At 47.9% G+C, this 25,039-nt stretch overlaps 1 protein-coding gene across 5 annotated transcripts in view; it reads left to right on the forward strand.

Moving 5' to 3' along the window:
• The window catches only part of Wdr25 (WD repeat domain 25), a 140,112-nt gene that overhangs the window by 23,068 nt on the left and 92,005 nt on the right, over positions 1 to 25,039 (forward strand). The window contains exon 1 of one of the 5 annotated variants that reach the window (XM_078050891.1): positions 11,698 to 11,808. The exons of the other annotated variants lie outside the window; for them this stretch is intronic. Within the exon in view, the coding sequence (XP_077907017.1) occupies positions 11,713 to 11,808 (96 nt within the window). The 5' untranslated portion in view covers positions 11,698 to 11,712. Of the gene's footprint in view, positions 1 to 11,697; positions 11,809 to 25,039 lie in introns of those variants that run through there. 5 annotated transcript variants of the gene reach the window in all.

Raw genomic sequence — 25,039 nt, forward strand, 5'->3', positions numbered from 1 at the left:
ATTCACGTTAAAAACAACTTTCAGGAAAGATGTATGGTGATGAATAAAACATCAGTGAGTGAAAATAAGCGTGTTTAATTATTCAAGTAGAAGTAGTAATTTAAACTAATTATTGCTTGCGGATTTCATAATTCAGTTTTTGTCTCGCAATAATATTTCCTCTGGGCCTCTGGGGTGCGTCGGCGGCTGCTCGCCTGTGCCTGGGGTGGCGAGGCCTCCTGTCTCCCCGGAGGCTGAATTGAGCCAGCCAGCGTGGGGTCTGGTCGCTGCATCTACCCAGCGTCCTGGTGCCCTCAGTGCCACCAGGGCTCTTTGTGCTGCCTAATTCAGCATCTCCTGTTAATCACCTCATTCTTTGGTTGATTCTGGAGGCTCAGACCTGTATTGCCATTGAACTCTTAGCACCTTGGCTACTGGCCTGCTTCCTCCCCCCAGTGTCCTAGGCTTCTCTGGCGAGGGTGGCCTTGACCACTCTGCCCACATCTCCACAAGGCAGGTCCTTGCCTTCAGGGATGCTTCAGTTGAGTAATAGAAGAATATTCACATTGAAAACAACTCTCCTTGGGAGGCATCCCCCACCCGATGCTGGAATCTAGTTCTCCACTGTAGCTTGGTAGTACCAACAGATTCTGCAGTCTCTCTCCCTCCCCCCCCCTCTCATATCTTTATTTTTATGTGGTGCTGAGGGTTGAACCCAGGAATTCATACTTGCGAGGCAAGTGCTCTACCACTGAGCTCCAGCCCCAGCCTGCAATCTCTTTTAAAATTTTGGTTTTTTTTTTGTGGGGGGGGCTTATTTTTACTTTGTTTTCAGTTCTAGAGGAATTGAAGAGTACTAGAGAGTGTGAGAAGCAGGGCGACTGAGCTTCCCCTGGGCTCCCCCCAGGGCCCCCGGCTGATCCTGTCCACCTGAGACCCTCTGTCCTCTCCTCAGGCCCCTTCACTCTGGACTTGCTGGGGCTGGATGTCACTCTTGGTGTGGACGCTGGGAGGGGTGCCCTCTTGGGGTACGGCTGGCACAAGCAGATGTGGATGGGGGAGGAGTAAGTGCTGAAAGTACTTTGGCTCAGTCGTTCGAGGCTTTTAAAACCCAGTCATTACTGTGGCCTCTGTGAATGCCTGTGATGGCGCGGAGGCTTTCCGAACCTCTTCATTGCACTAATGCCGCCTGAAACAGATCTTGACAATTCAGGTGAATTATTATTCTTTCCCTCAGAAAGTAAAAGGAAAGCTTTCTATTTGTAACTTCTTCTTCCCAAGTGCCCTCTGTCAAAAGGTAGTGACATGTGACAGCCGTTATTACCTTTGTATAATCATGCACCATCCATCTCGTGCCCCAAAGCTTCCCATCTGTCGTGTTGGAAGTACCACCTTTATTTAAGACACTTGCCCCCTTTCCTTTGTTATTACTTTCTTCTTTAAAAAAAAAAAACAAAAAAACCAGACTTTCTGACTATAGGAATGTTCTGGGCGAGGAGTGACTCATTTCTTTGTAGATTATTGCTATGGGCAAGGATGAGACAGGTGGGCCCCAGGGGTGAATGGAGTGATGAACCTGGCTGCCGGGACCCAGAGGTTCACTTGTGGTTCTGTTGCTTGCCGGAACAAGGTCCTTGGCAGGCTTTGGGTATTGGTTTCCTCACTTGGGAAACAGGGAGGTTCAGCTGTGATCTCTGAGGCTTTTTAAGGCCGAGGGGTTGTGTGTTCTCTAAATTGGCCTAGCATGGTAAGGCGATGAGAAGATCACAGGTGACCCTGAACCCTTCTTGCAGAGGGGTTGGCATGAACATTCACAACTCTGCGTTGATTTTCTCTTTGTGTGACCTCAGAGAAAGTCACTAAGCCAGCAGAGAAAAAAAGTTCCCCAACAGCTTGCAGCCACTGTGGAGCAGAGCCATAGACTCCGACGACATGTTATGGGTCAGGGACAATGGGAAGGAGTTGCTGGGGACCTCCACATAGCCAGAGTATCAAGGCACCTGCTCATGCTTTCCTGAGATGCCAGGGGAGCATCCACATCAACCCATCCTTGCAAGCTCGTGTTTCATGGCTTGTTCTTACATCTTACGTTCCATTTGGTTCTTTAACTAGGTCCAGTGCTGAGGTTATGAATGATTTTTAAACCAAAGTATCATGCGAGACTGGTTTTCCTGGATGGTTTGACTGTGATAAATGCCAATCCTGGCTTCCTCTCTTAATGAAGTCATGTGTGAGGAGGACAGCCGGGGTTGGTGAAAGGTCTGTCCCTCTGAGCAATCAACAGCTGAGTCTTGTTGTATCTGTGACCCTGTCTTGCCTACCCTATAGCTTTCATATCAGAAGTGCCTAACAAATTGTTGAGATAAATTTAAATATCCTGCGTGAATTTATCTGATCTCCCTTGCTTGATTGTAAGCCTCTGCAGGGAGAAGATACCATGCTTCCTCATTTCTTTGAAAAATTAATTTTAGGAATAGAAATTTGTAAATTCAACAGAACATTAAAAAAGAAAAAAAGATGTACAGAGAAAAATGTGCCCCCCTGTCTCTACCAGGCTCGATGCCCTGATTCTGGTGAGTCATATCTGCCTCTGTGTGTCTAGGGGCATCTTGCCCCACTGCAGGAAGCAGAGCTGACTAGGCCACAATGACTTTGTGTGCTTGGCTGCTTTTCCTGCCCAAACATGTGTGGTCCCGTGTCAAGTAGGAGTCAGAGGTGAAAGCCTTCAGAATTGTGGGATCACTGGGACTCCCAGCAATGAGCTGGGCAGTCTTGTATTTGAGCTGGGCTCTCTCCAGCCTAGGCCTGGGGAGGATACCTGCTGCTTCCCTGCTGTCTTGTGAGCGGTGGGGCTGGCTAGCCTGCAGGACAGTTGTGCATGATCAGCAAGATGGCAGCCCGGAGCGATGCCCGGAGTGTGGCACAGGCCAAACAACTTCTGGTTCCTGTCCTGTGCTTAAAATTAAAGATGGAAAATGAATATGTATCATTTTGAAATGATAATGTAAAATCAATGCGGAGGTGTGATTCCATTAATAGATTGCTGATTAACTCAACTTTTTAGAAGCCCATTTGTTGCCCAGAGTGACGCTGGCTGGAGCGCAGTAGAGCTGGAATGACAATCCTGCTCTTCTAATTGAAACGCATGTAAAGTGCTTGGCCCTCAGACTTCCATCGAGATGATTGCAGCGATCAATATTCCAGTTTGCTTGGCTGGCAGCTTCCAGGGAATAAGAATGGATGATGGACCCAGGGAAGCACTGCCAAACAGAGCATTAAGTTAATTCCCATTTGCCGGTTTCTGGCGTGCCTGATGGAGTGCCCTGAGGAGGACGGGGCCACATTGGCGCAGACTGTCAGGCTGTGTCTGCTTTCACAAGAGCTCCAGGTGGCCGGCTCCCTGAGGTTCACTTCTGGTAGCCATGGGAACTCACATCTGCTCAGTTCCCACCATGCATTCAGCGTAGGACTGGGCATCACATGTGGCCTATCCTCCTGAAACCCCTGACATGCTGATGGCATGCCTGTCCTGCAGATGAGGACCTGGGGCTCAGAGAGCCTCTGGTACAATGCTAGAAGATGGCAAAGCTGGGACTAGAGTCCAGGAGTCACTGGCTTCCAAAGCCTGTGTCTGTTTATCTGCTTTGCTGCCTGGAAGGAGTAAGTCAGAGGTTTGTAAACAGAAGCCTTGTTTTCCTGGAGAATCAAGGGGCAGTGAGGGCTAGACCATTGAAGCTGAGTCCCACCGACTGTTTCTCACGCTGGTTCTACTTTGACCTTGTTGTGGTGGGCAATGCCCCTCCTCTAACATTTCTAGCTAGAAAATGGGCCGGGCAAGGAGTGCTCAGGCTTTCAGGACAGTAGGGTCTGCAGGACTCTTTGGGGAAACGTGAATCCTTCCTATCTCTCCAGTGTTCCCTCCCAGGAATAGGGTCCACTGGAGGCCTGGGTCCTGGGGACTCATGGTATGTACAAGTGTCCCTTCTGCGTCCTGCTGATGATCTAGACATTTCTTTAGGGCCAAGTTCCTAACTCCAAAGAGCCAAGCATATGCTTGTCTCTTCCAGGCAGTACTCTTTCTCTCTTGTTCCTTAGGGGTATCCACTCCCACTCCCTGCAGCTGTAGCCTTGCTGGGACCATCCTGCCTATGAGTGACAGCGACCCTTCCTTCCTTGTTCCAATGTCTGAACTTGGCCCTGATGTAGTTGGACCCTTTCTCTTGACCCTCCTGACTGGCATCCTCACACTCACCTTGTCTTTCCTGTGCTGGAGGAATCGGTCCTCTTGCCACTGCCCCTGTGCATGTTAGCTGTGAAAATCAGCTGCTGCAGAAAAGCTGAACAAGAGGCCTGGGAGTCCCCTTTGCGCCCCCTCTTATAGAGGCTCTGGGGTCCTGGTCAGAACCAAAGGTGGAGGGGTGGGGTATGCTGAGCTCCCTGGAGGATCAGGAATGCTGCTGTACATCCTTAGCATTAGCTCATTTGTAGATACCCCCCTGCTTTTGTTTTCATGGGGGAAATGGACACTTATTCTGGAGCTGTCTGCATGGAGGCCTGCACTAGCAGGACTACTTGCAAGAGGAGGTGGTAGGTGTGCAGGGCCCAGCTTTCTGTTGTGGGGGTATTGGTGTTATGGCCACCCTCCCTGGGCCACAAGCTCAGTAGCCCAGGCTTAGTCATACTTGATTGCAGAACTTTTTGGTAAAGGGCTGATAGTGAAGCTTAAGGGAAGTGGCTGTGCATGGGCTTGTAAGTTTCTCAGGTGCTTTAATGGGGCATGAAGAGATTGTACAGTCTGTTTCCTGACATGTTTGTCAGGTACAGCTCAGGCTGCAAGCAGAGGGTGTTCCCTGCCTATACAGTGCAGGTATTGGGTGGACATTTGGGTTATAAGCCAGAAGATGACCGAGCGAGGACACCATGGGGATAGAGCAAGATCCCCAGGCCAAGAGGCAGACAGAAACATGAGTTGAAGATAGCAGCAATTCTGTCCATGCCTCTCTCCTTCCTCCTTGCTCTTTTGACTGCAAGGAGAGGCAAGGTGTAGGATGGAGCCTGTGTCAGGGCTGCTTCTATGCAGGTAGCCCTTGTAGAAGAGTCTGGAAGAGTCTGATGAAGTCCTTCCAGGGGAAGGTCCATGTGCGGGCTCACTGCAGTTAACTTCTTCATGGTAATCAGAGTTTCTGAGAGATTAGGTATTGATACGTATTTGGTGCATAGATATTTAATTTGCCTGTATTCCTGAGAAGTTGCTTTGAGATTCTTACTGATGAGCTCACATTTTCAGGGTAATTGCCCTTCTTTGACATTAATAAGTCCCGTTTACTCAGGCTCATACATCCCAAGAGTCTAGGAGGTAGTGAGGAAGATGGGAATTGGGACCCAGTGAGTCTTGGGTTCTAGCCAGGGTTAGTGGTCACAGGCAGGGCTGGGTAGATGGCTTTAGGCTCTTCTGCTCTTGTCTTCAGGGTACCTTTTTGGAAGCTTCCTAGGGCAGTTGCTGCTGTTGGTTGAGTATTACATGCAAATCAAAGAAAATATTAAGGCCACTATCCCTGAGAGCTCTGGTACATTCCTTCTGCAGGTTTTGGAGGCAGCTCTCCCTAAAGCATACAGTTATTAAGAGTAGGGAACACAGTATTACACTGATGCCCAGTTTTGTTAGGTTGAGTCTTGGTGCCAGAGATTGGGTTGGGGATGGAGAGAGTCAGTCTCCCCTTGAGAGCTCGTGGTGCAGATTGTGCTGGGCCTTCCAGGCAAATAAGTTGAGAAGAGTCATAGGAGGACCTTTGGATCTGATCCTGATGGGAGTGGAAGAGGACATATGGACTGTTCTTGGGGGGCAAGTAAGGGGCTGTGGGCAGACTGAGGGTCATGGGAGGCAAGAGCACAGATGCCTGCCCAAGAGGAATAAAGAGCTGATGATGGCAGTAGCCATGGGGGTTGTTGGTAATGGCAATGGCCGTTGGGGTGACGGTGATGTCAGTGGTCATGGGGGGGCAGTAATGGTAATTGTGGATGGCTGGTGGTAGCAGTAGCCATTGGAGCAGTGGTGATGGCAGTGTCATGGCAGGGCAGTGATCGCAGTTGTTGGATGGCTGGTGCTGGCAATGGCTATTGGGGTAGTGGTTATGGCAGTTGCCATGGGGGGTATTGGTGATAGCAATGGCCACTGGGGTGGTGGTGGTGGCAGTGGCCATGGGAAGCTGGTCATTAGGGTGGTGGCAGTGATGATGGCCATGGTAGCTGGTGATGGCATGGTCTGCATGGGGGATTGGGACTTTCAAGACAGGGTGATGAATCTGGAGTTTTCTTATAGGAACTGGGAGCCGTGAGAAGTCCATGAACTGATGTGCTTGGAATTGGAGCGGGTAGCCCTCGGGAGGCCTCTGACCCCAGGCTCCATGATGATCTAGGCCTGAAGTCAGGCAGGTGGTGGTAGGGTTGTGTTTACCCCAGCTCCAGATAGCTTTGCCACTATTCCCCTTCTTCCTATAGATTCTCATTGAGTATAAACATAGTTAAAATTTAGGGGCTTAGAAAATCCTGTGTTTATTGAAAACTCACTTATTTTGCATACTGAATATTGAATTTCAATATTGCTCAGCCTTGTGTGGTGGTGGGTATTAATGTGGAAGAAAGCTGTGATGCAGGAGGATCACGTTCTGAATGAGAGGATCTGTGCCCACCAGGATCTGAGCTGGAGCCCTCACCCCCTCAGTGCTGTCTCCTTTCCCTCTAGGCCCCCCTTTCCACCCCACCCGCCTCTAAAGCCGGAGGTGAACTGGGGGGTTATGAATATTTACGCAGGCTGCCGAGGGCCTGGTGACGCAGCTGAGAGCCACGCAGTGTTTGGTGACTCATCAGACCTTTTCCAAACACTTGTGATATTTTGCTCCTCTGAAGGGACCAAAGTAATTACCAGCTAACGATAGCAGATGACGCCTGAGGAGTGCGCAGGCCTTCCGGATCGTCTTTTCTGTGCCTGGGGTGTTTTTTTTTTTTTTTAATTTTAATCTATGTGAATTATTTTCTCTTTAATAATGTTTGTTTTCTTCTGATTATTAAAATAATGTATGCACATTGAAGAAAGTACATAAATGCATTAAATAGGAAATAAAATGCATGAATTATTTTTCTATTACAGTCTCATTAAGTATGTTTTGCTTGTTGTGCAAAGGCAACTTGGAGCATTGGACTCATTTTATTACAGGGCTTGTTGAGATGACTGTGGTCAGTGGTTTGTACCTGTTCTTTAGACACTCCAAGGGCTTTCTTGGGGCCCTTAGGGACTGCCTCCAGGGAAGGAAAGCTTGGGGGCCTGAGAACCCCAGTCTGCACTCCCTGCCCCATCCCCCATAGCTCTGTTGCTCTCTGCCTCATGACTGGGCCCTCTCATGACTGCCTTGGGCCAAGTACCCTGCAGCTTGAGACTCAGTGATCCAGCTGTGTCTTACTTTACAGGTGAGGAGCTCCAGGCCACTGGGGAGATGTGGCTGGCCCAAGGCGCTGTAGTGGCTTGGGTCTAGTCTTCATGCTTTCTGACTCTGCATTGCCTTTTAGAATATGAATCAGAGGAGCTGAGGTTGGCCTCAGTGGTAGAGTGCTTACCTCGCATGTGCAAGGCCCTGGGTTCAATCCTCAGCACCACATAAAAATAAATAAATAAAATAAAGGCACTGTGTCCAACTACAACTAAAAAATAAATATTAAAAAAAGAATATGAATCAGAAGTATTGGCAGTCTAGTTTAAACGTCATTGTCACAATCCATGTTGCCATACAGAGACCCCCAGGAAACTGATTGGGGTTCTCCAAAGGGCTTCATTTTGAGGGCAGGGGAGACCTCAGAGTAGCTGACACTTGAAAAGATGAAAAGTAAAAGCCTCATCATTGTTGTTAGGTGCACAAAGGAGGAGAAATTGCTCCGGGTGATCCCTGGTTGTATGAATAATGAGAAGAAATTAAGTAAAGGCCACGTTTCCTGACACTGATGTATTAGAACACAGAGTAACTTTCTACAGGAAATTGGAACAGGGATCCCTTGAAATTGAATTTGAGGCTGTGAATAGCAAGCCTACGTTGGCCCTGTGTGTCCTAATGCAAGTTAAGTAAGCAGTTTCCCGGGTAAGAGTTAAGTACGTTAGGGAGACAGGTTAACGTGGAGGCCAACACAGCGCGAGTTAATAAATTGCCTCTCCCGCCCCTTGCTGTCTGTGAAGACGCGGAAGAGTAATTTGCTTCCTGTGGAGCTGCTCCAGAATCCGCAGACTGATTTTATTAGATTTTTGGCCCAATACATTTGTTCCCTCTCATTGGTTTTGTTGATAATAATTACCCTCCCCCCTCCATATCTCCATGGATCTTTCTTGATTTTAATTGTTTGCAGTAACTGCAGAAGCTTACCATTTTAGAAAATAAGTGTTTTAAAGGAAGAATACTTTAGGCCAGAGCCCTTCTGAGTTTCTAGAGGAAGAAACTATGTTTCTGTCTACACAAGGCAAGGTTTGTCCTCAGATCATCCCTTATAAAGGGGGTATTTCCTTTACATTGAGTCTTTAAGAATTGTCTCAATTATAGTGCACTCTTGGCTTTGTACCACAAACTTAGGCAGGCCTTTTGATACCTTGTCCATAAAACAGTTGAGACTCTAAAGTGGCATTGGGGCTAGTAGCCACCGAGGTTAGGAAATAGTCAGAGCTTCCTTCAAATCACACATTAGGACAGGCCTTGGCCTCAGGGAGGCCTCTAGCAGCCTCCTTCCTGGGTTCTGCTTGGTCTGGGTGCAGGAGTACCAGGGCCTCCCTTCCTCACTGAGGCACTGCCACAGGCCAGACACTGCATGAGCACCCAGCTCACAACCCAATAAATTCACTCATTAACAAGATGATTTTCAGCAGCAAAATTGTATTTACTGGGAAATAGGAAAAAGTGGCTGGCTGAGGGGTGGAGGACCCATGGAGAAGATAACCTGCAAGCCCAGAAAGGAAGCCTGAGAAAGATTGGGTTGCTTGGAGGAGACTGGAACCTGCACAGGCTCAGAGGAGCATGGGGTGGGGAGGGGGGAAGGCACGTCAAGGTTTGTCTGTTTATCCCTCATGGAGGGGTTTTTCCTTTATAATTTGGGTCTTTAAGATTTTTTTCAAATTAGAGTATACTCTTGATTTTATACCACAAAGTCAGGTGAATTTTTTGAAATCTCGATTCTGATTTGTTTAAACTGTTTACCCATCATGCAGATTGCCTCTGGTAAACCCTTTAGTGGTAAAGTCATTTTCTGAAGGCAATGTTGTCTTGTGATGCCTTGAACCCCAGCTTCCTAGCTCTGTGATACTTGGTGGGGCACCAGAGCCTTAGGACTTACTTAAAATGAAATGGAAAGCTACTGAAGGTTTTATAAATTTAAAAACAAAGTAAATTAGATTTATAGGGGTATAGTTTACATACAGTAAAATGCACCGATTTTCAGAGTACCATTAGTTTCATGTTGATGGATCTATACACTTGTGTAACCATTACCCTTGTCAAGAGGCAGAACATTTCTGCTGTCCCAGCCTGTTTCTAGTGTCCTTTACCAGTCATTCTCTCTCCCCCCAGCCCAGCCCTAGGCAGCACAGATCTGCTTTCTGTCATTGTAGATTAGTTTGATCTGTTCTAGAAATTCATAGGAGTGGAATCATGCAGCATAGTCTTTTATGTCTGGCTTCTTTCACTTGCTGCTTTTGACATTCATCCATAGTATCTGTTATTCAGGAGAACATTCCTTTTTTTACTACTGAATAGTATTCCACGGTATGAAAATATCACGATTTGTTTATCCATTCTTCTGTTGATGGATATTTGGTTGGTTTCCAGTTAGGGATTAGCAGAAATGGTGCCTCTGTAAACATTGGTGTTTCCTTTCTCTTAGAAAGATGTTTAGAGTGGAACTGTGGGGTTTTATGGTAGTTGTATGTTCAGCTTTATGAGAAAGTACTTGTTTTGAGCAGAGAAACGACAACACTTCATTTACATCTTCAGAGGGTTCCTTTATTTCTGGCTGGAGGACAGATCATAGAGTGGTGTAGGGAGAACAGCAAAGGACAGGTGCAGGTGTCATGTGGGGGAGGCCGTGGCTGCTCGTGGGAGGGGCTGGCTTTGAAGTGTGGCTTGGGGATGGAACAGCTGATGCTAGGTGATGGATTGATGTTGTGGGAGTCATAGACAATTTCAGGGTTTACTTAAATTGTTCATCAAGAATAAGATGATACTCTCTGTGGTTTGGATGTGATTGTCCTCCAAAGGTTCAGTGGCTGGAAGCTTGGTCCTCAATTGGTGATGGGCAGGTGGTCATGATCTTTAAGAGTAGGGCCTTGTAGGGCTGGGAATGTAGCTCAGTTGGTAGAGTGCCTGGTTCAATCCCCAGTACCACAAAACAAAGGGAAAAAAAAAGTAATAAAAATGAAGCTTTTTTTTTTTTTAAAAAAATAAAAAAGAGTAGGGCCTTGTAGGAGGTGATTAGGTGACTGGAACACTGTCCTGAGGGAATTAATAGTGGTCTCATAGGAGTGAGTGAGGTCCCACGAGAATGGGTTGTTAAATAAGAGCAAGCCTGGTGCCTCCCCAACCTCGTGCTTCCTGTCCCACCGAGTGATCTCTCCTTCTCCAGTGTGCTCCTATCACGGATGCCATCCGTTGTGTAGTGATGTATGTAGCCAAAAAGCCCTCACCAGGGCAAGCAGATGCTGGCGCCATAGTCTTGGGTCAACAAACCTGTGGGCTAAATAAATATCTTTTTGCAATACAAAATGAACTAAAATGGTACTACTTACAGAAATGGGAAGTCTCTGGGAGCTTTAGGCATGTTACTTAACTTCTCTGAGGTGCACTTTTGTTTTAGCCGTCAGACTGGCAAATTAGTTTTATTTCTGAACAAACAAGAGAAGGGGAGGAAATATCTTGGATGGGCAGCAGGCAGTGTAAAGGTGTCTGTTTGGAGAGGGAGGGAGGTAGGCATGCTGGTTGTATGTGCCTGGTGCCTCTTGGGAAGTGGTCCTCTCTGGGTTTCACATTTCTGCATAGTCTTCTGATCAAAAGCAAGAACAGTAGAGTTGTTCTGGCTTATTTTTTCCAAGATGTTTGTATAGCAGGAAGCTTGGAGAGTAGAGATAGCATCTCTGTCTGGAGAAATAAACCAGAGCTGGGATTGGACGGACTCATGGGAGTTGGGGCTCCCAGGCTCGAGACTCCGGTCTGTAGGCATGCAGCCTGTGTTCAGGGAATGCCTGGCCTTCATGGCATCACCCGGGGGCTGGGGCTGGGGACAAGCACGGCAATGTTTCCTCTGGATTGCTGTGAGCAATTAAACCCTCGTTGTGTCTGGCCTGGCATGTGGGAAACTGTCAGTCTAGCCTGTTAGCTTGCTAGCAGGGCAGTGGCTCAGACCCACACTTTCTAGTGTCATTACAACATGATGGAGGACATCTTGAGGGTGTCTCGGGATGCCCAGAGGGACTGGCTGTGCACCTCTCCCCCTGCTCTGCGTGTTCTCACTTCTGCCTTGATGTAAATAACTGCCATGTGACCAGGCAGGTCCAGGGTCAGGAGTTAGGTGGAGATAAGCTGCCCTCACAGAGCCAGCATGAGCCAGCATGGCCTTTGCTGTACTGTTGTCACCAGGTTGTGACTCACAGTTGTCCCTGAGTTGTTCCCTGCCATTAGTTTCTCCTTTGTAGAAAGTGCATTTTCCACAGAAATGTCACGAGGAAGTGGGAACCATTGTTGTGCCTGGTGTGGCTCCTGGCAGGTGCCTGGCGGTGACTGCTGCACTGTCATTCCGATTACTGATATTGTAAGTTCTGAGGTCTCACATGCCAGGCCTTGTGCCCATTCCAGCAGGGAGGAAGCCTTAGCACAGGCCTCATGCTTTGCACACTTGAGTGTTCTGGTCCCCAAATGAGCGTTGTGACTCGGCATTTCAGGTCTGTAGAGATCAGGTGAAGGTGAGCTACTCCACATGGACTCAAATGTGGGCCAAGCTCTTTCCTCCATCCCAGGAGGCCTCCCTTAGAATCCTTGAGCAGCGGCCACCTTTTCCTGGCTGGTTCTTGCTGTGAGGGGCTCTGTCTCACCACCTTCCCCCTCCAGGGAGGTGAGCTGCTTGTGTTTCCTCCTCTCACGATGGGGGCGCTAGAGACCAAGCTTTTCCTGGTAGCCTGCCAGGGAGGGCTGGGGACTGAGCTGTGAATATGCCTGCACAAATGGCTTTTACCATGGAGACAGGCACAGAGCTGGAGCGCACTTTCTGCCTGATTTCTTCCCGGCTGCATGACCCTGAGCTGCTCTTGGCCCTGCCAGCCACTTTCTGTCACCTCTTTCAGGGAAGGCTTGTTGTGATGACCTATTTGCCTGCCCTGTTCCTGCACATCCGTGAACTTGGCTCTTGACATCTGTGAACGTGTCTCACGTTTACACTGCAGTGCTACTTTCTGTTACACACATGGATGCGAGTGCCAGCCTTTCTAACTGCCATGTGGCCTGGATGGGAGGTGTCACACTTAGCCCTGCATTGGGCCCGCAGTGGTGGGTGGGGGTGCAGGGTGGTCCCCATACCCACAGTTCATGGGAGTCCTGTTGCCTCTCCTGTTTTCACTTGGATATTGGCCTAGAAATGCTGGTCCTGAGGAACTCCTGTCCCTTTTCAACAGGGCATCTCTATGTGGCGTCCTTTGTCCTTGTCTTCTTGCCACCTGTCCCTTATCCCTTCTGCCTGCCCTATCTTGTGATGGCCTTCTCAGGGAATCTTAAAGTCATCAGAATTATTGAGAGCTCTGTTGGAAAACAGAAAGGCTATTTCATGGGAAATGATGACCTTATTAACTATAATTAAGTAATTCGCAGAGTTTTCCAATATAGTCCAGTATCTCTCCTTGTTGAAATGGGGGGAAAACTGTACAGTAATGTCTTTGAAGATGTAATAGTCTTTAACACATTAACGGTTTAATTTCTTCTGGAGGGTTTGGCAGCCTGGTGTTTTCATTTAGAAGGCGAGATATAGTTTTACAGTCTTCTGCATTAATATAATAATTATAATTTTGAACAAGTAATTTCAGACACTGACATCAAGCGTTGTTTTCATAGCTGGAGGAAGATCACAGGTAGGGAGGCGGATCCTCATGTCTGATCTCCCACAGTGGGAGTTGCAGCAGGCCCAGGCGGTTCGTGCCCCCGGCCTAGGCTTCCAATGGAAGGCCAGGAATTTGAGTGCTCAGAACCTCCTCCTGCATTTAGTCCTCCAGGAATGCTTTAAAATGCTCTTTTTAAAAAAACAAACAAACAGACAAACAAACAACAACAACAACAACAAACTTTATGCTGTTTATTTAGTTTAAAAAAAAATTTTTTATGTGGTGCTGAGGATCCAACCCAATGCCTTACACATGCCAAGCAAGCACTATACCACTGAGCCACAACCCCATCACCTGAAATTCTCTTTTCTGAAAATTTTTTTGCATATGTAACCCATGTGCTGAAATCCTCTTTGGTTCTTGTATCTGTTGCTCTTTTCTCCCCGGGTGTGAGAATAGCCCAGGAATGACCAGGCTGAAGCAACCTGTCGCCCCCAGCCACCCTTGTCAACCTCTGAGGAACCTAGGGGCCCCCGTCTAAACAGGAGTCAGGCCCTACTTTCACCTCCCGGCTCCCTTCCCTGACTCTGGCAGCTTGGCCCACAGCAAGGACCATCCACTTTGTATTCTGACTTCCACTGTGAACATGTTTTTCTATTCTGTAGGGATTTGTCATATGTCAATCTGGGTCCTGTTTTCAAAACAGCCGTCTTGTTTTTCTGTGGCCATGCCACAGTTACTGAATTGTACCCCTCATGCTGGAGTTTTTGTTTGAGCAGGTTTTTTATTGTCACTTTATAGGCAGAACTGCAGTGATCATTGTATTTACATAATATTTAGCTTCTGTGCAGTTATTTTTTTTAGGCCTGATTCCCAGGACTGGAATTAACTAGCTAAGACTATGAGTAGGCTTTTTAAAAATTTAACATTTTCTTAATACAGAGTATTTGGAAAATAGGAAAAGGTAGAAAAAGAAAATAGAAACGGTGAGTCGTCCCCTCAGGCAGGGTTCACTACTGTGCTACCAGTGACAAAAAGCTGCTGGGATGGCCTGGGTGGAGCTTGCCTTGGGAGGTGGGACGCTTGGGTGAGAGGGCTGGGCTGGGCTGAGCCAAGCCCTGTAGGAGAACCTGCTTGTGAGACCTTCCATCCCAGTGTCCTGGCCACTACTGGCCTGTCCACTCCAGCCTTTGCCCACTTAGGCTCGCTGCTCCGCAGCTGTCTGCCTGCCTCTCCAGAGCCTTTTCCTCCCTTGCTGATGAAGTCTGTGCCTGCCTGCATTCAGTCCTTTAGCACAGTTTCCAGACTTGGGCCATTATCATGAGCAATATGGTCATTCTCCTACACGTCCCTTGTCTGCAGCTGCCTGTGTTGATGACATCCCACTTGGCCAAGGCAGAGAGTCTAACTGTGTTCTAGCAGAGGAGAGGAAAGCACGGCCTCAGGATGGGAAGGAGCTCATCTTTCTTTTTAATGAGATTATCTTTCATCCTTGTGTTTCAAGTCTGCAAAGTCCCTGGGCTTAGAAAATATCCTTTGCTCTCTGGTTCCTGTGAACCAGAGAAAGGAACAGAATCTTCCAGGAATTATTGTCCCTCTGGTCAGTCTCGCAGAAGAATGTTTATTGGGCACCTACTGTGTGCAATGAGGCATTGTGAACTGCAGTCTTGGTCTTCGGGGAGCTCACAGAAGATGGTAGAAACAGTCTGAAGTCCTGTACCACCCTGCTGTTCTCCCCGCAAGAACCAAGCTGAGATAACACCACTGCACACTCAGTGCCAGGGTTGCAGTCCTTAGCATTTTGCTATATTTATGTTGGGTCCCTCTTTTGTTATGTAAGGAATAAAATAGGGCTGATACAGCTAAAGTCCTAACTCCCTCTCTCCTTCCCCACAGTGACCCTGCTGATTGTGCCTTTGAATGCTCCCTATGTGTATATGAATGATATAAAAATTGTTTTTGAATTTTAAAGACAAAATGTTTGCACATTCTATGTCCTTTTTGAATTCACAAAGCAGTCAACATCATTTTTTTGCTATCTATCCATCCATCCATCCATCCATCCATCCATCCATCCATCTATCCATCTATCCATCCATCTCATTTTTTTTTTGAGAGAATTTTAATATTTATTATTATTATTTTTTTTAGTTCTCGGCGGACACAACATCTTTGTTGGTATGTGGTGCTGAGGATCGAACCCGGGACGCACGCTTGCCAGGCGAGCGCGCTACCGCTTGAGCCACATCCCCAGCCCCATCATTTATTTTTAATAGCTGTATAGCCTTCCATTATATGGATGAAGTAGAATTTTATTCATCCCTCTGCTCATGGGGCTTAAGCAGTCTACTTTTTTGGGGGTGGGGAGTAACTGGGGACTGAACTCAGGGACACTCAACCACTGAGCAACATCCCCAGCCCTATTTTATATTTCGTTTAGAGAAAGGATCTCACTGATTTGCTTAGGTCCTCATTTTTGCTGAGACTGGCTTTGAACTAGTGATCCTCCTGTCTCAGCCTCCCCAGCTGCTAGGTTTACAGGCGTGAGCCACTGCATCTGGCTAAGCAGTCTTCTTTTTATCTCTCACAAACAGTATTGCAGCATGTGTTCCAGTTAGCTATTGCCATAGACTAGGCTCCCTCTAAACTCAGTAGCTTAAAACTATCTACCCACCCCCATCTATATATTTTTTGTGGTACTGGGCATTGAACCCAGGGCCTCCTGCATGCTACCAAGGGCCCCACCCTTGAGTTTCATCCTCAGCCCAAAACAATGATGTCCATATGTGTGTGAATCTGTGGGCTGGGCTGGCGGAGCTGGCTCATCGCAGTTCACTCAGCATCACAAGGAGCGGCTTAGAAGCTGGCACTGGAGGCTTGTTCACTTGGGCATCTGAGGAGTGACACTGAGTGTCAACTGGGACTCTGGCTGTGCTGTTGTCCCTAGTGCTGCACGTGGTCTCTCTGTGTGGCTTGGGCTTCCTCACCACATGGTAGCTGCGTTCTAGAGCCAGTGTCCCTAAAGACAGATTGCTTTATGACCCAGCTTCAGGAGTCAGGCAGTGCTCTACTCGCTGTGTTCTGTTCTTTGGAGGCAAGTCACTGGTCACACAAGTGTCACAGGTTTGGCAGACCTGTTTTAAAGCCCACATCCTAGGTATACTTTCTTCTGTATCCTGCGAGAGTGTGGCATGGACGCCTCGTACTGGACAGAGGGGCCTCTCTACAGGCTATGGCCAGGTTACTGTGTGCAGTGTGTGCAGATTGTTGTGTTCACTCCCACCAGCGTACTGATTTGGCCGTCATTCCTTTATGCTCTCTGCAGTGCTTGCTGTCGGGGTTTGTGAGTTTTGCCCCTCTGGTGGGTGTGCAATCAGATTTTGTTGTAATCTGCTTGCCCACGGGTGAGGCCAAGCCCTGCCGCTGCCTCCTGGGGATGGCGTTGTCCTTCCTGTCAGCTGATTGCCCTAAAGAAAGCTGGAGCATCGAAGTGCAATTTTTTTGGCTTATGATGTCAGTTTTTCAAGCAAAGTGGTAAGTATCCCACAGAGTTTATTGCAAACGTTATGAAGACCTTGGAGTCACTATTGGCATGACTCATTTATGACAAAAAAGTATGATTCCAGCAACGGTAGGCTATGTTTGTAATGTGATAGATTTTCACTTAATCTCTCACCTCCCTGTAATTTGCTCAATTTAAGAATGCCCTGAAGCTTGCTTCTGCTCGTGGGCGCGCTTGTTCTTAGTGTGTGCTATCACAGTGACGGTGATGAGAAATGGTGCCAACAGGCATCTCTCTTCTTCTTCTTACTGTTCCTGCCACCATTTAATTACTTTTGGTACTGGTTTCCCGCACCTGGTCTTCCATGCTGTGTGCTATATACATGAGGCTTCTGCAGGAGCCCCCTGGTTGAGGCTGCTAAGGTCAAAGGGCCCCAGTGAGGGCTTTCCAGACCCACGGGCTAGATTTGGGCTGCTTCTCTGGGCTGCTTGGCAGGCAGTTCCTCCAGGACACCTTGTTTAGATGATCCTGTGAGGCCAGAGGGTGTATCCATTGCCTTTAGATCCTGGCACGAATCCTGGCATTGTTGATCCAAGTAATTTAGAATGCTTAGTTATTAAATGATCAGTCTGACCTACTGGCTTCTCCCAAAACACCCGGAAAATAATTAACCAGGGGTTCTTTGATATGCCTAAGCTTTCCTTGAAAAGGGAACTTTTGGTTATTTTTTAATTTAATCTGGTTCCGTCTGAACACTTGAACGCGGCTGGCAGCTTGCTGGAGAATATTATCTGCACCACTTCTCTCCTAAGGGCCGTCCGCTTCTTATCTGTGTCTAGACGCAGAGCCTAGGCTGCGGAAATGAGAGGCGCCACATGCCAGGTCACAGGCCTTGTGCCTACACTCAGGAAACAGCCTCTGTGTCCACCACATCTGTGAGTGATAGAGTGATATCTTGGGGAACGGCTTTTCTCAACTGTGCAAGAGCTGCTTGTCCTGGGAACATCACTGGTGCCACCATTCAGACCTGTGATGGGGGCACAGTCCACTTCAGAGTCATGATTGAATACCTGCCTGGATAGGCTTGGGCTGGGACTGGGGAGGCCCAGGACCCGTGGTGATGCCAGGACAAGGGGCGTCCCACAGGCCATCTCTGTACCAACCAGAGTTGTTTCCTGCTGTTAAGGGAATAAAGGCTATTAGGGGTCTGTTCACCCTTCATTCTTGAAACTACCAGGTTGGAGTGAAGCTCCCAGGTTGCAGGGTGCGTGCTCCTGAGCCCAGGTATGTACTTGCCCACGCCCTGTCAGAGACCTGGGTTTTTATGAGCCCATGCACCTCTCATACCACGTTGTGGTGCCAGCAGGTCCAACACAGGGAAGAGTATCAGCCTGCACATCTGTGGCAGTCTGTTCTTAGTCTATAGGTTTGTGTCCAACACATGAAACATCAGTGCCTCTTATCCTAAGTCGTGGGACTTGTTTGCATATTGAGAATTCCTAGGATACATCCTTGTTGGGGATCTGCCCACTGACCCCAGGGCTTCCTTGTGCAACAAGGAGCAAAATGTCACCTGATGGGGGCCTGGGGAGCAGGCCTTGTATCAGGTGTGACCTGCCTGTGCTTAGCCAGCGGGCAGAGTCCTGAGGGCCAGGCCTGTCACTTGCCTGGCATTCAGGGGCAGCATCCCAGGCCTGGGGATCTGGAGCTGGCTTCTGGGACCAGCCCTTCCTGGCCTGCAGTGTGCCTGCCTGCCCTCCAGCCATAGCCTGCACAGCCTGGCTGGTGGGATTTGGAGGTTGCATGATATCAGGGATCTTTCCAGCAACAGCAGCTGTGACCACCAGTGAGAGCCTGCTCTGGAGCCCACTCCCAGGCCTAGTAAGAGTCCAGTTGTTTCATTGCACTGATAAGGAAATGGAGGCTCCACAAGGCTGGGCCTTTCCTAGCACCACACACGTGTTCCTCCTATCTACTGCTGCGGGCACATGGTCCCACTCCTGTGTGGTGCCTGGGGTCTCGGGACACACCTGTGGCCTCTGAGGAGCCCTGGGGCTCTCTAATTCTTTCTTCACCTAGGGCTATAGTCCAGGTGACCCCTTCTGGCCAGGACAAATGGAGCAGCCCCCAGAAATGCTCTTCCCTACCTGCCCCTCCTCCCCTAGGCAGCCAGATTTTTTCTTTTTCTTTTCATTTTTTTAAAAATTTGTTTTAGTTGGACACAATATCTTTATTTATTTTTATGTGGTGTTGAGGATCGAACCCAGTGCCTCACACATGTGAGGCAAGTGCTCTACCACTGAGCCCCAGCCCCAGCCCAGCCAGAATTTTTCTAAAAATATGTTTATACTCAAGTGCTTCCCTCACTGGTCTCACAGTCTTGAGGCTCAGGGTGAAGTCCACTGTCTTCAAGGTGGGCTTTTCACCCTTAGAGACTGGTCTCCAGCCTACCTTCTTGGTGTGTACGTCCTGTCACTCCTGAGACCTGGGCTCTGACCCATCCCAGTGCCCATAGTGGGGGAGGCTGGTTGCAGATATGGATTCACACAGCCAGGAATGATGAAGACCAAGAGTGGACGTGGACTTATGTTGGTCACTTTCCGCAGCCTCTGTTCTTTGTACCTCTTCCATTTATTTTTAAAACAGTTTGACAAGGGCAGATGCTCAGGCCAAGATCTGTTCCCGTATTTCTCAGTGAGCGTCCCTGGCAACCTGTTCTCCTACGCACAGAGCCCATCAGGCAGCACCATCACCTATCGGTGATTGCAGGCGAGGCCTTGCCATGATGTAGGCTGGGCAGGCTGGTTTTGAAGGCTGTTGTGTTCTTGTTTTGAAGGAGTTCTCGAAAATGACAGGCTTCATTTCAAGGGTCTTTGTTAATCTAATAGCATTCCCTGGCTGAAATCTGTGGACTGTTTACTAGAGCCCTTGTGTCGTGACGAGCTGGAACAGAAATAAAACAATTTCTGCTTCGTTTTAGGACAGATACCCAGCCAGAGAAGTCACTTGGGGGCGGCTGACTCTCAGCAGGAGCTGAGGGATATTCAGGTGGGCGGGGCTGGCCCCAGCCTTGCAGGACTCATTCCTGACTTCCCACCCCAAGTCGGATTTGCACACACTGTGTGGGGGCCAGGCTATTCTTCCCATGTGTCATAGGGAGCATGCAGTCTGGAGCTTCACGTGGGGCAGGTTAAAATATTAATAAATATGTCCTTTATTTTCCTGTGAGCCAAATCTTGGAATTAATTTTTCTTATGGCCCACTAACTCTTGTGGTTAAAGGTTCAAATTAAACTTTATGGGAGAATCCATTACAAAATTCTTGAGAAGTCAGTGTAGAGAAGGTGGGGGCTGCATGTTGGGTCCTGTCCACAGGGCTGTTGTTTTCCACAGTTGCACTTTTCTTTGTTTTTTTCTTCTGCTTTGGGAAATCAACCTGAGAGAGGACTTCCAGCTCGAAAGAGGTACTGGCTATTTTTCTCAAATGGAATTGCCCTTCCTAGGAATAGTGGCATCGATTTGACAACAAGTTGTATGTTTGTGCTCCAGGTTCTCTGAGGAAAGTGTGCATCTTAGACAATGACCCTGTGTACTATATCTTAGGCGGGTGTGCAGAGCTGTCAGAAGTCAGTGAAGTCCTCAGACACCTGCTTATACCCAGCTCGCATTTGTCAAGTGCTCTTCGTGCCCTGTTCAGGATTGGAAAGCATGTCAGAACTGCGTTCCCTGATGCTAACTACTGTGCAGCTTCCTTGGCCCCAGTGGCCACTCTTGAGTGTCATCTGTTGGAGTCCCTGCTCTCTGGGGTGAGTGCCCTGGACCACCCATCCTGTTATTCAGGGAGGAGGAAGGGCCTTCCATCTTTTGCTTACTAAGAACTTGCTAGAGGCCATACACACAGGAACAAAAGAAGGCTCCTGCCTTGGCCATGATGCTTGGCTTGGGCATTCCTGCTCACTGTCAGTGATGCATACCCTGGGAGACCCTGCCATGGGGCCCTGTCCTATTTCCTGCTGATGGTTTCTTTAGTGGCAGCTATTTGAATTGTCAGTAGAGGGTTCTGTCTCTGGAGTAGAGCCTCGATTGCCCAGGGCATCTTCTGAGGCCTGCTACCTTGCCTGAGCCGCACCCTCACCATGCTTTTCCTTCTATCTGGAGGTCCCTTCCTCCTCTCTTTATAGCTTTATCTGGGTAATTTTTGCTCGTCCTTCTGGACTCCACCGAGACATACCTTGAACAGGAGCCTTCATTACCCCACAGGGTGTTAGATGCCTCCTGCCCATGTACTCCACTGCCCCTAGGACCTCTATCACAGCTTGTATCACCTCTTGGACTGTCCACTAACTATGAGGGAGGCATGTGTGTGCTTTGCCCCTGCATGATGACAGTGGGAGGCACACAGTAGGTACACTGTAAATGTTTGTGGAAGAAGGAGCTCTTCCTATGGGCCAGCCTCTTCGTGCTGAGCAGGGGGCATCTTGGCAGCAGTTGCTGGTGGTTGTCAACAGTTGAGCTGGAGGAGGCACGAGGGAGGATGTGCCGGGGTGCCAGACCTCACTCTCTAGGCCCCTGTGATGGCCACTGTGATGGCCACTGTCTGTGCTGCTGGTCCTCTGTTCATCCCTGTATTGTCCAGGACAGTCCCTAGGCAATGCTTACAGAGGCCACGCTCCCCTGGTGCTTCTTCCTCTGCAGTGTCCTGCTGAGAGCTGCCCCTGTGAGGAGCCATTGCGCTTCCTCCTTTGTCAAACATTTTAAAAAATCTAACACCTTTCAGAAGAGCCGCACTTCACTCTTGACCTTTGGATGTAACTTGGGTTTCGGGAGTTCACGTGCGCTCTCAGGGGGAATTGTGTGCTGCTGCGCTGCTCTTCCTGCTTGCACACGGCAGCATTGCCGCGCTTCCTCCTGCGTCTTGGGCATCCAAGTCATTGTCTCCAGCCACTGTGACTCATCTAATGTGGTTTTCTCCAGTGATTAGCTTCCTGCCACGTGAGCTGTCAGACTCTGCGCTTAGTGGCCCGTGAACACTGCTGCTGCCACTGGGGAGCTCTGCCGTCTTAGGTCTTAATTCGTGAAACTTGGGGCATCTTCTGCACTGGGGATTGGTCTAAGGTTGAGAACAAGACCTGCCTGGACTCTGCTTCCAAAGGGCCAAGTGACATTGTGTTTCCTGAAGGTGCTCCATCCGCCTTCTACAGTTCTGCCTCAGCTTGCCACAGCTCCCCTTTCCTGTGCTAACAGGAGACTTACCTGTAAGCAGGTGTGTGGACCACAGTGAAGGGAAGAGAAAGAGGAGCTGCCTTCATTGGGTCTCAGGGTTCAAGTGGCTCAGCATCTACCTCTGTTCCCCCCCACATTTTTTTTCTTTTTGTGGTGTTGTAGACTGAACCCAGGGCTTTGTGCATGTAAGACAAGCACTCTACCAACTGAGCCATATCCCCAGCCCACGTCTGTCCCTCTTACATGACAGTCCAGTGTTTGTACAGAGGCCTTTAGAAACCGGGTCCAAATGACTTGAGGGAGATCTAGGTAGTCTATGTGTATGGGTACTGAGAGTCTCAGTAAACCAACCCCAGACCTTGCTTGGTGTGTGTGAAAATGGAGTGCTTAGGTGCCATAACAATACCACAGACTTGGTGCCACACACAACAGAAAATTTGTTTTCTCATAGTTCTGGAGACTAGCAGTCAAAAAATCAAGGTGCCAGCAGGGTTGGTGTCTGGTGAGGGCCCTTCCTTGGCCACAGATGACCTCTTTGGCTCATTGTGTGCTTATGTGGCCTTTCCTTGGTGTATCTGTGCTTCGGGGGAAAGAACATGTGCTCGTGCTCTCCTTCTGATGTCTGTTTTTATGAGGACACTAACCCTATTTGATTAGGGCTCTACCCAGATGACCTTGTTAACGTTAATTATTTTCTTAGAAGCTACATTGGGGAAATTTGGAACGATATAATCCATAGCACATGTTAATGGATGCTCAGTGAATGTTATTGCATTTGAATCTGAGAGGTTCCAGAGAAGCGAGATGGAGTTGGCCAAGAGATTTTGTTCAGGTTCTGGTGACCAGGAGGGCCTGGGATAGTATGTTTTCTTAGGAAGACCCATCCTGTCCTTGGCTTGCTCACTGTGTCTGGTGTGTCTGGTACAGGCTCAAATTGGTTTTACCTCTGCCCTCCATTTGGAGCCATATCCAGAGCCCCTGTTTTCTGACCTCCTGAGCCCCTTAGGACCTTGAAAAACTGTGACCTTTGGTTAAGGTTAGTGGATGGTTCAGTTGGGGCTGTATACTGTGCAGTCCCAGTTCTCAGTCTGTTTATGCACAGTGATACCTTATTTTTGACAAATCAGATCCACGAGAGCAAGGGGGTTAGCCTGTGTTTATCTCCAGCATGTCAGTGCTCAACATGAAGCAGCTGCTCAGCTGTTGGGAGCTGATTTGATTAGAAGAACAGGTAGTCTTGGTGGAGTTCAGAATGGCTGTCTGCATGTGATGTCATCGCTTTTAGCAGAGGGCTCCTTTGCAGATAAGGACCCTGAAGCATCAAGGGACCAGGTCGTTTGTTCTAGGTAACCCAGGAAGGGAACCTGCACCCCTGGGCTCAGGGAAAGGGACTCTGGGGAGTCTCAGGAGGCCCATGCTGAGTTGACCTGCCCAGATGAAGCCTGCTCCTTATTCCCCCATGTGGCGGCTTTCTGGCTGGCGGAGAGGGGAGGCCCCCCATTCCCTTCCTTGGAGGCCATTTCATCTACCAACTCTTGAAGTGCCCACTTGAAGGGCCAAGCCACAATAGAAGGGCTTCCCTCTGACCTCGAATTGGGTTTCCATGTGGCTGGCTGTTGGCAGGCATTTCCCGAGTGAGTCAGTGAAAGGACACATTAACCTTACTTGCAGACTTAAATCAATGTCATTGTTACTCAACTAGTTAACTTGTCACTCTCTTCGGCCCCTGATGTTCATTATTAGGTGAATTTTGATTTTATTAGTGTGCTAATTAATGCATGACATTAAATTATTGACATGAATGGTTTTGGGTATCTGTCCTTGGAGCTTTAGTTAATAAAATAACTTTTGATAAGACTAGTGGTTTTAGAACATTTAGACTTAATTATATTTTCTGAAGGATTTTTCTAGAATCATATAGCTAACTGCTGGCAAAGTACTTCAATTCCCTAGTTAACTGAAAGAAATTGGTTTTTCGTTTGATTTTGCTTAATACAAATTAAAAGTAATATACATTTGATAAAGGCAGTTGAAGAATTATTTATTAAAGTTTCCCTTTTTATATATTGAGGAAAAATCCATAAGAACTGAATTAATTTTGAGGGTGATGTGAGGAGAATGCAATGGTTGGAGAGCTATTTTTCCCAGAGAAATAGGAGTACATTTCTGCTCAAAAGTTCCTTTGCAGTTCTTCAGAGATGAGCATTTTTTTTCTTTGAGTTTTTTCTGTATACAAAGTCTTACATTTGTGCACCCCAATTTTAGCATCAGCAAGTTGTGAATTATGACAGTGGTTGAAATGGGAGCTCTGAGGGTAATTCAGGTGTTTCATTCTTGTCTCACTTAGGTTAGAAAGCCTGCCAAAGCTAGTGATTTGGGAAGGAAGAAATGGAACAAAATGAGACGAGGGGGAAAGAAAAGCCTCTTACGGAAGGAAGCATGCACTGTGGATCGTAGTAAGACAGTGGTTTTCATCCCACGTGGGGAGTTGGCTCCTCTCATTATTGTTTTTAGAAAGCTTACTGTCACAATGCTGAGTCTTTCAAAAGCATAGCCTGCCAAAGGAGACCTTGCAAATAACCCTACCAAATATACCAGCCTACAGAAATCCATCTCCTCTTCTTTCTTCCTCTTTTTAAAAACGTTGACCTATTTCAGACTTAGAAATAAGTTGCAAGAATAGTACAAAGAATTCCCAGACACCCTCTACCCAGAGTCTCTAAATGTTAACATCATTTTCTCGTGTGTGTGTGTGCGCGTGTGTGTGTGTATTTATTTTTTCTGAATCATTCTAGTAAGTCTGATGGTCCTTTACTCCTAAGTACTTCAGCATATATTTCCTAAAGCAAGAGATTCTCTTCCACAACCACAGTGCAACTATCAACATTGAAATATTGTAATACTTTATGGAGATTTTTGCCAACTGACCCAAGAATGCCCCCTTTCCCAGTACTGGGGCTTGAACTCAGGGGTGTTCTACCACTGAGCTACCTCCCCAGCCATTTTTTAAAAATATATATTTTTAGTGGTATGTGGATACAATACCTTTATTTTATTTATTTTTATGTGGTGCTAAGGATGGAACCCAGTGCCTCACATGTGCTAGCCAAGCGCTCTACCACTGAACCCCAACCCCAACCCTCCCCACCATTTTTTAATTTCAGTTTTGAGACAGGATCTCTCTAATCAAGGAAGCTGGCCTCAAACTTGCCATCCTCCTTCCTCAATTTC

Source organism: Ictidomys tridecemlineatus, chromosome 5 (assembly GCF_052094955.1).
Source record: "Ictidomys tridecemlineatus isolate mIctTri1 chromosome 5, mIctTri1.hap1, whole genome shotgun sequence".
Taxonomy (NCBI): domain Eukaryota; kingdom Metazoa; phylum Chordata; class Mammalia; order Rodentia; family Sciuridae; genus Ictidomys; species Ictidomys tridecemlineatus.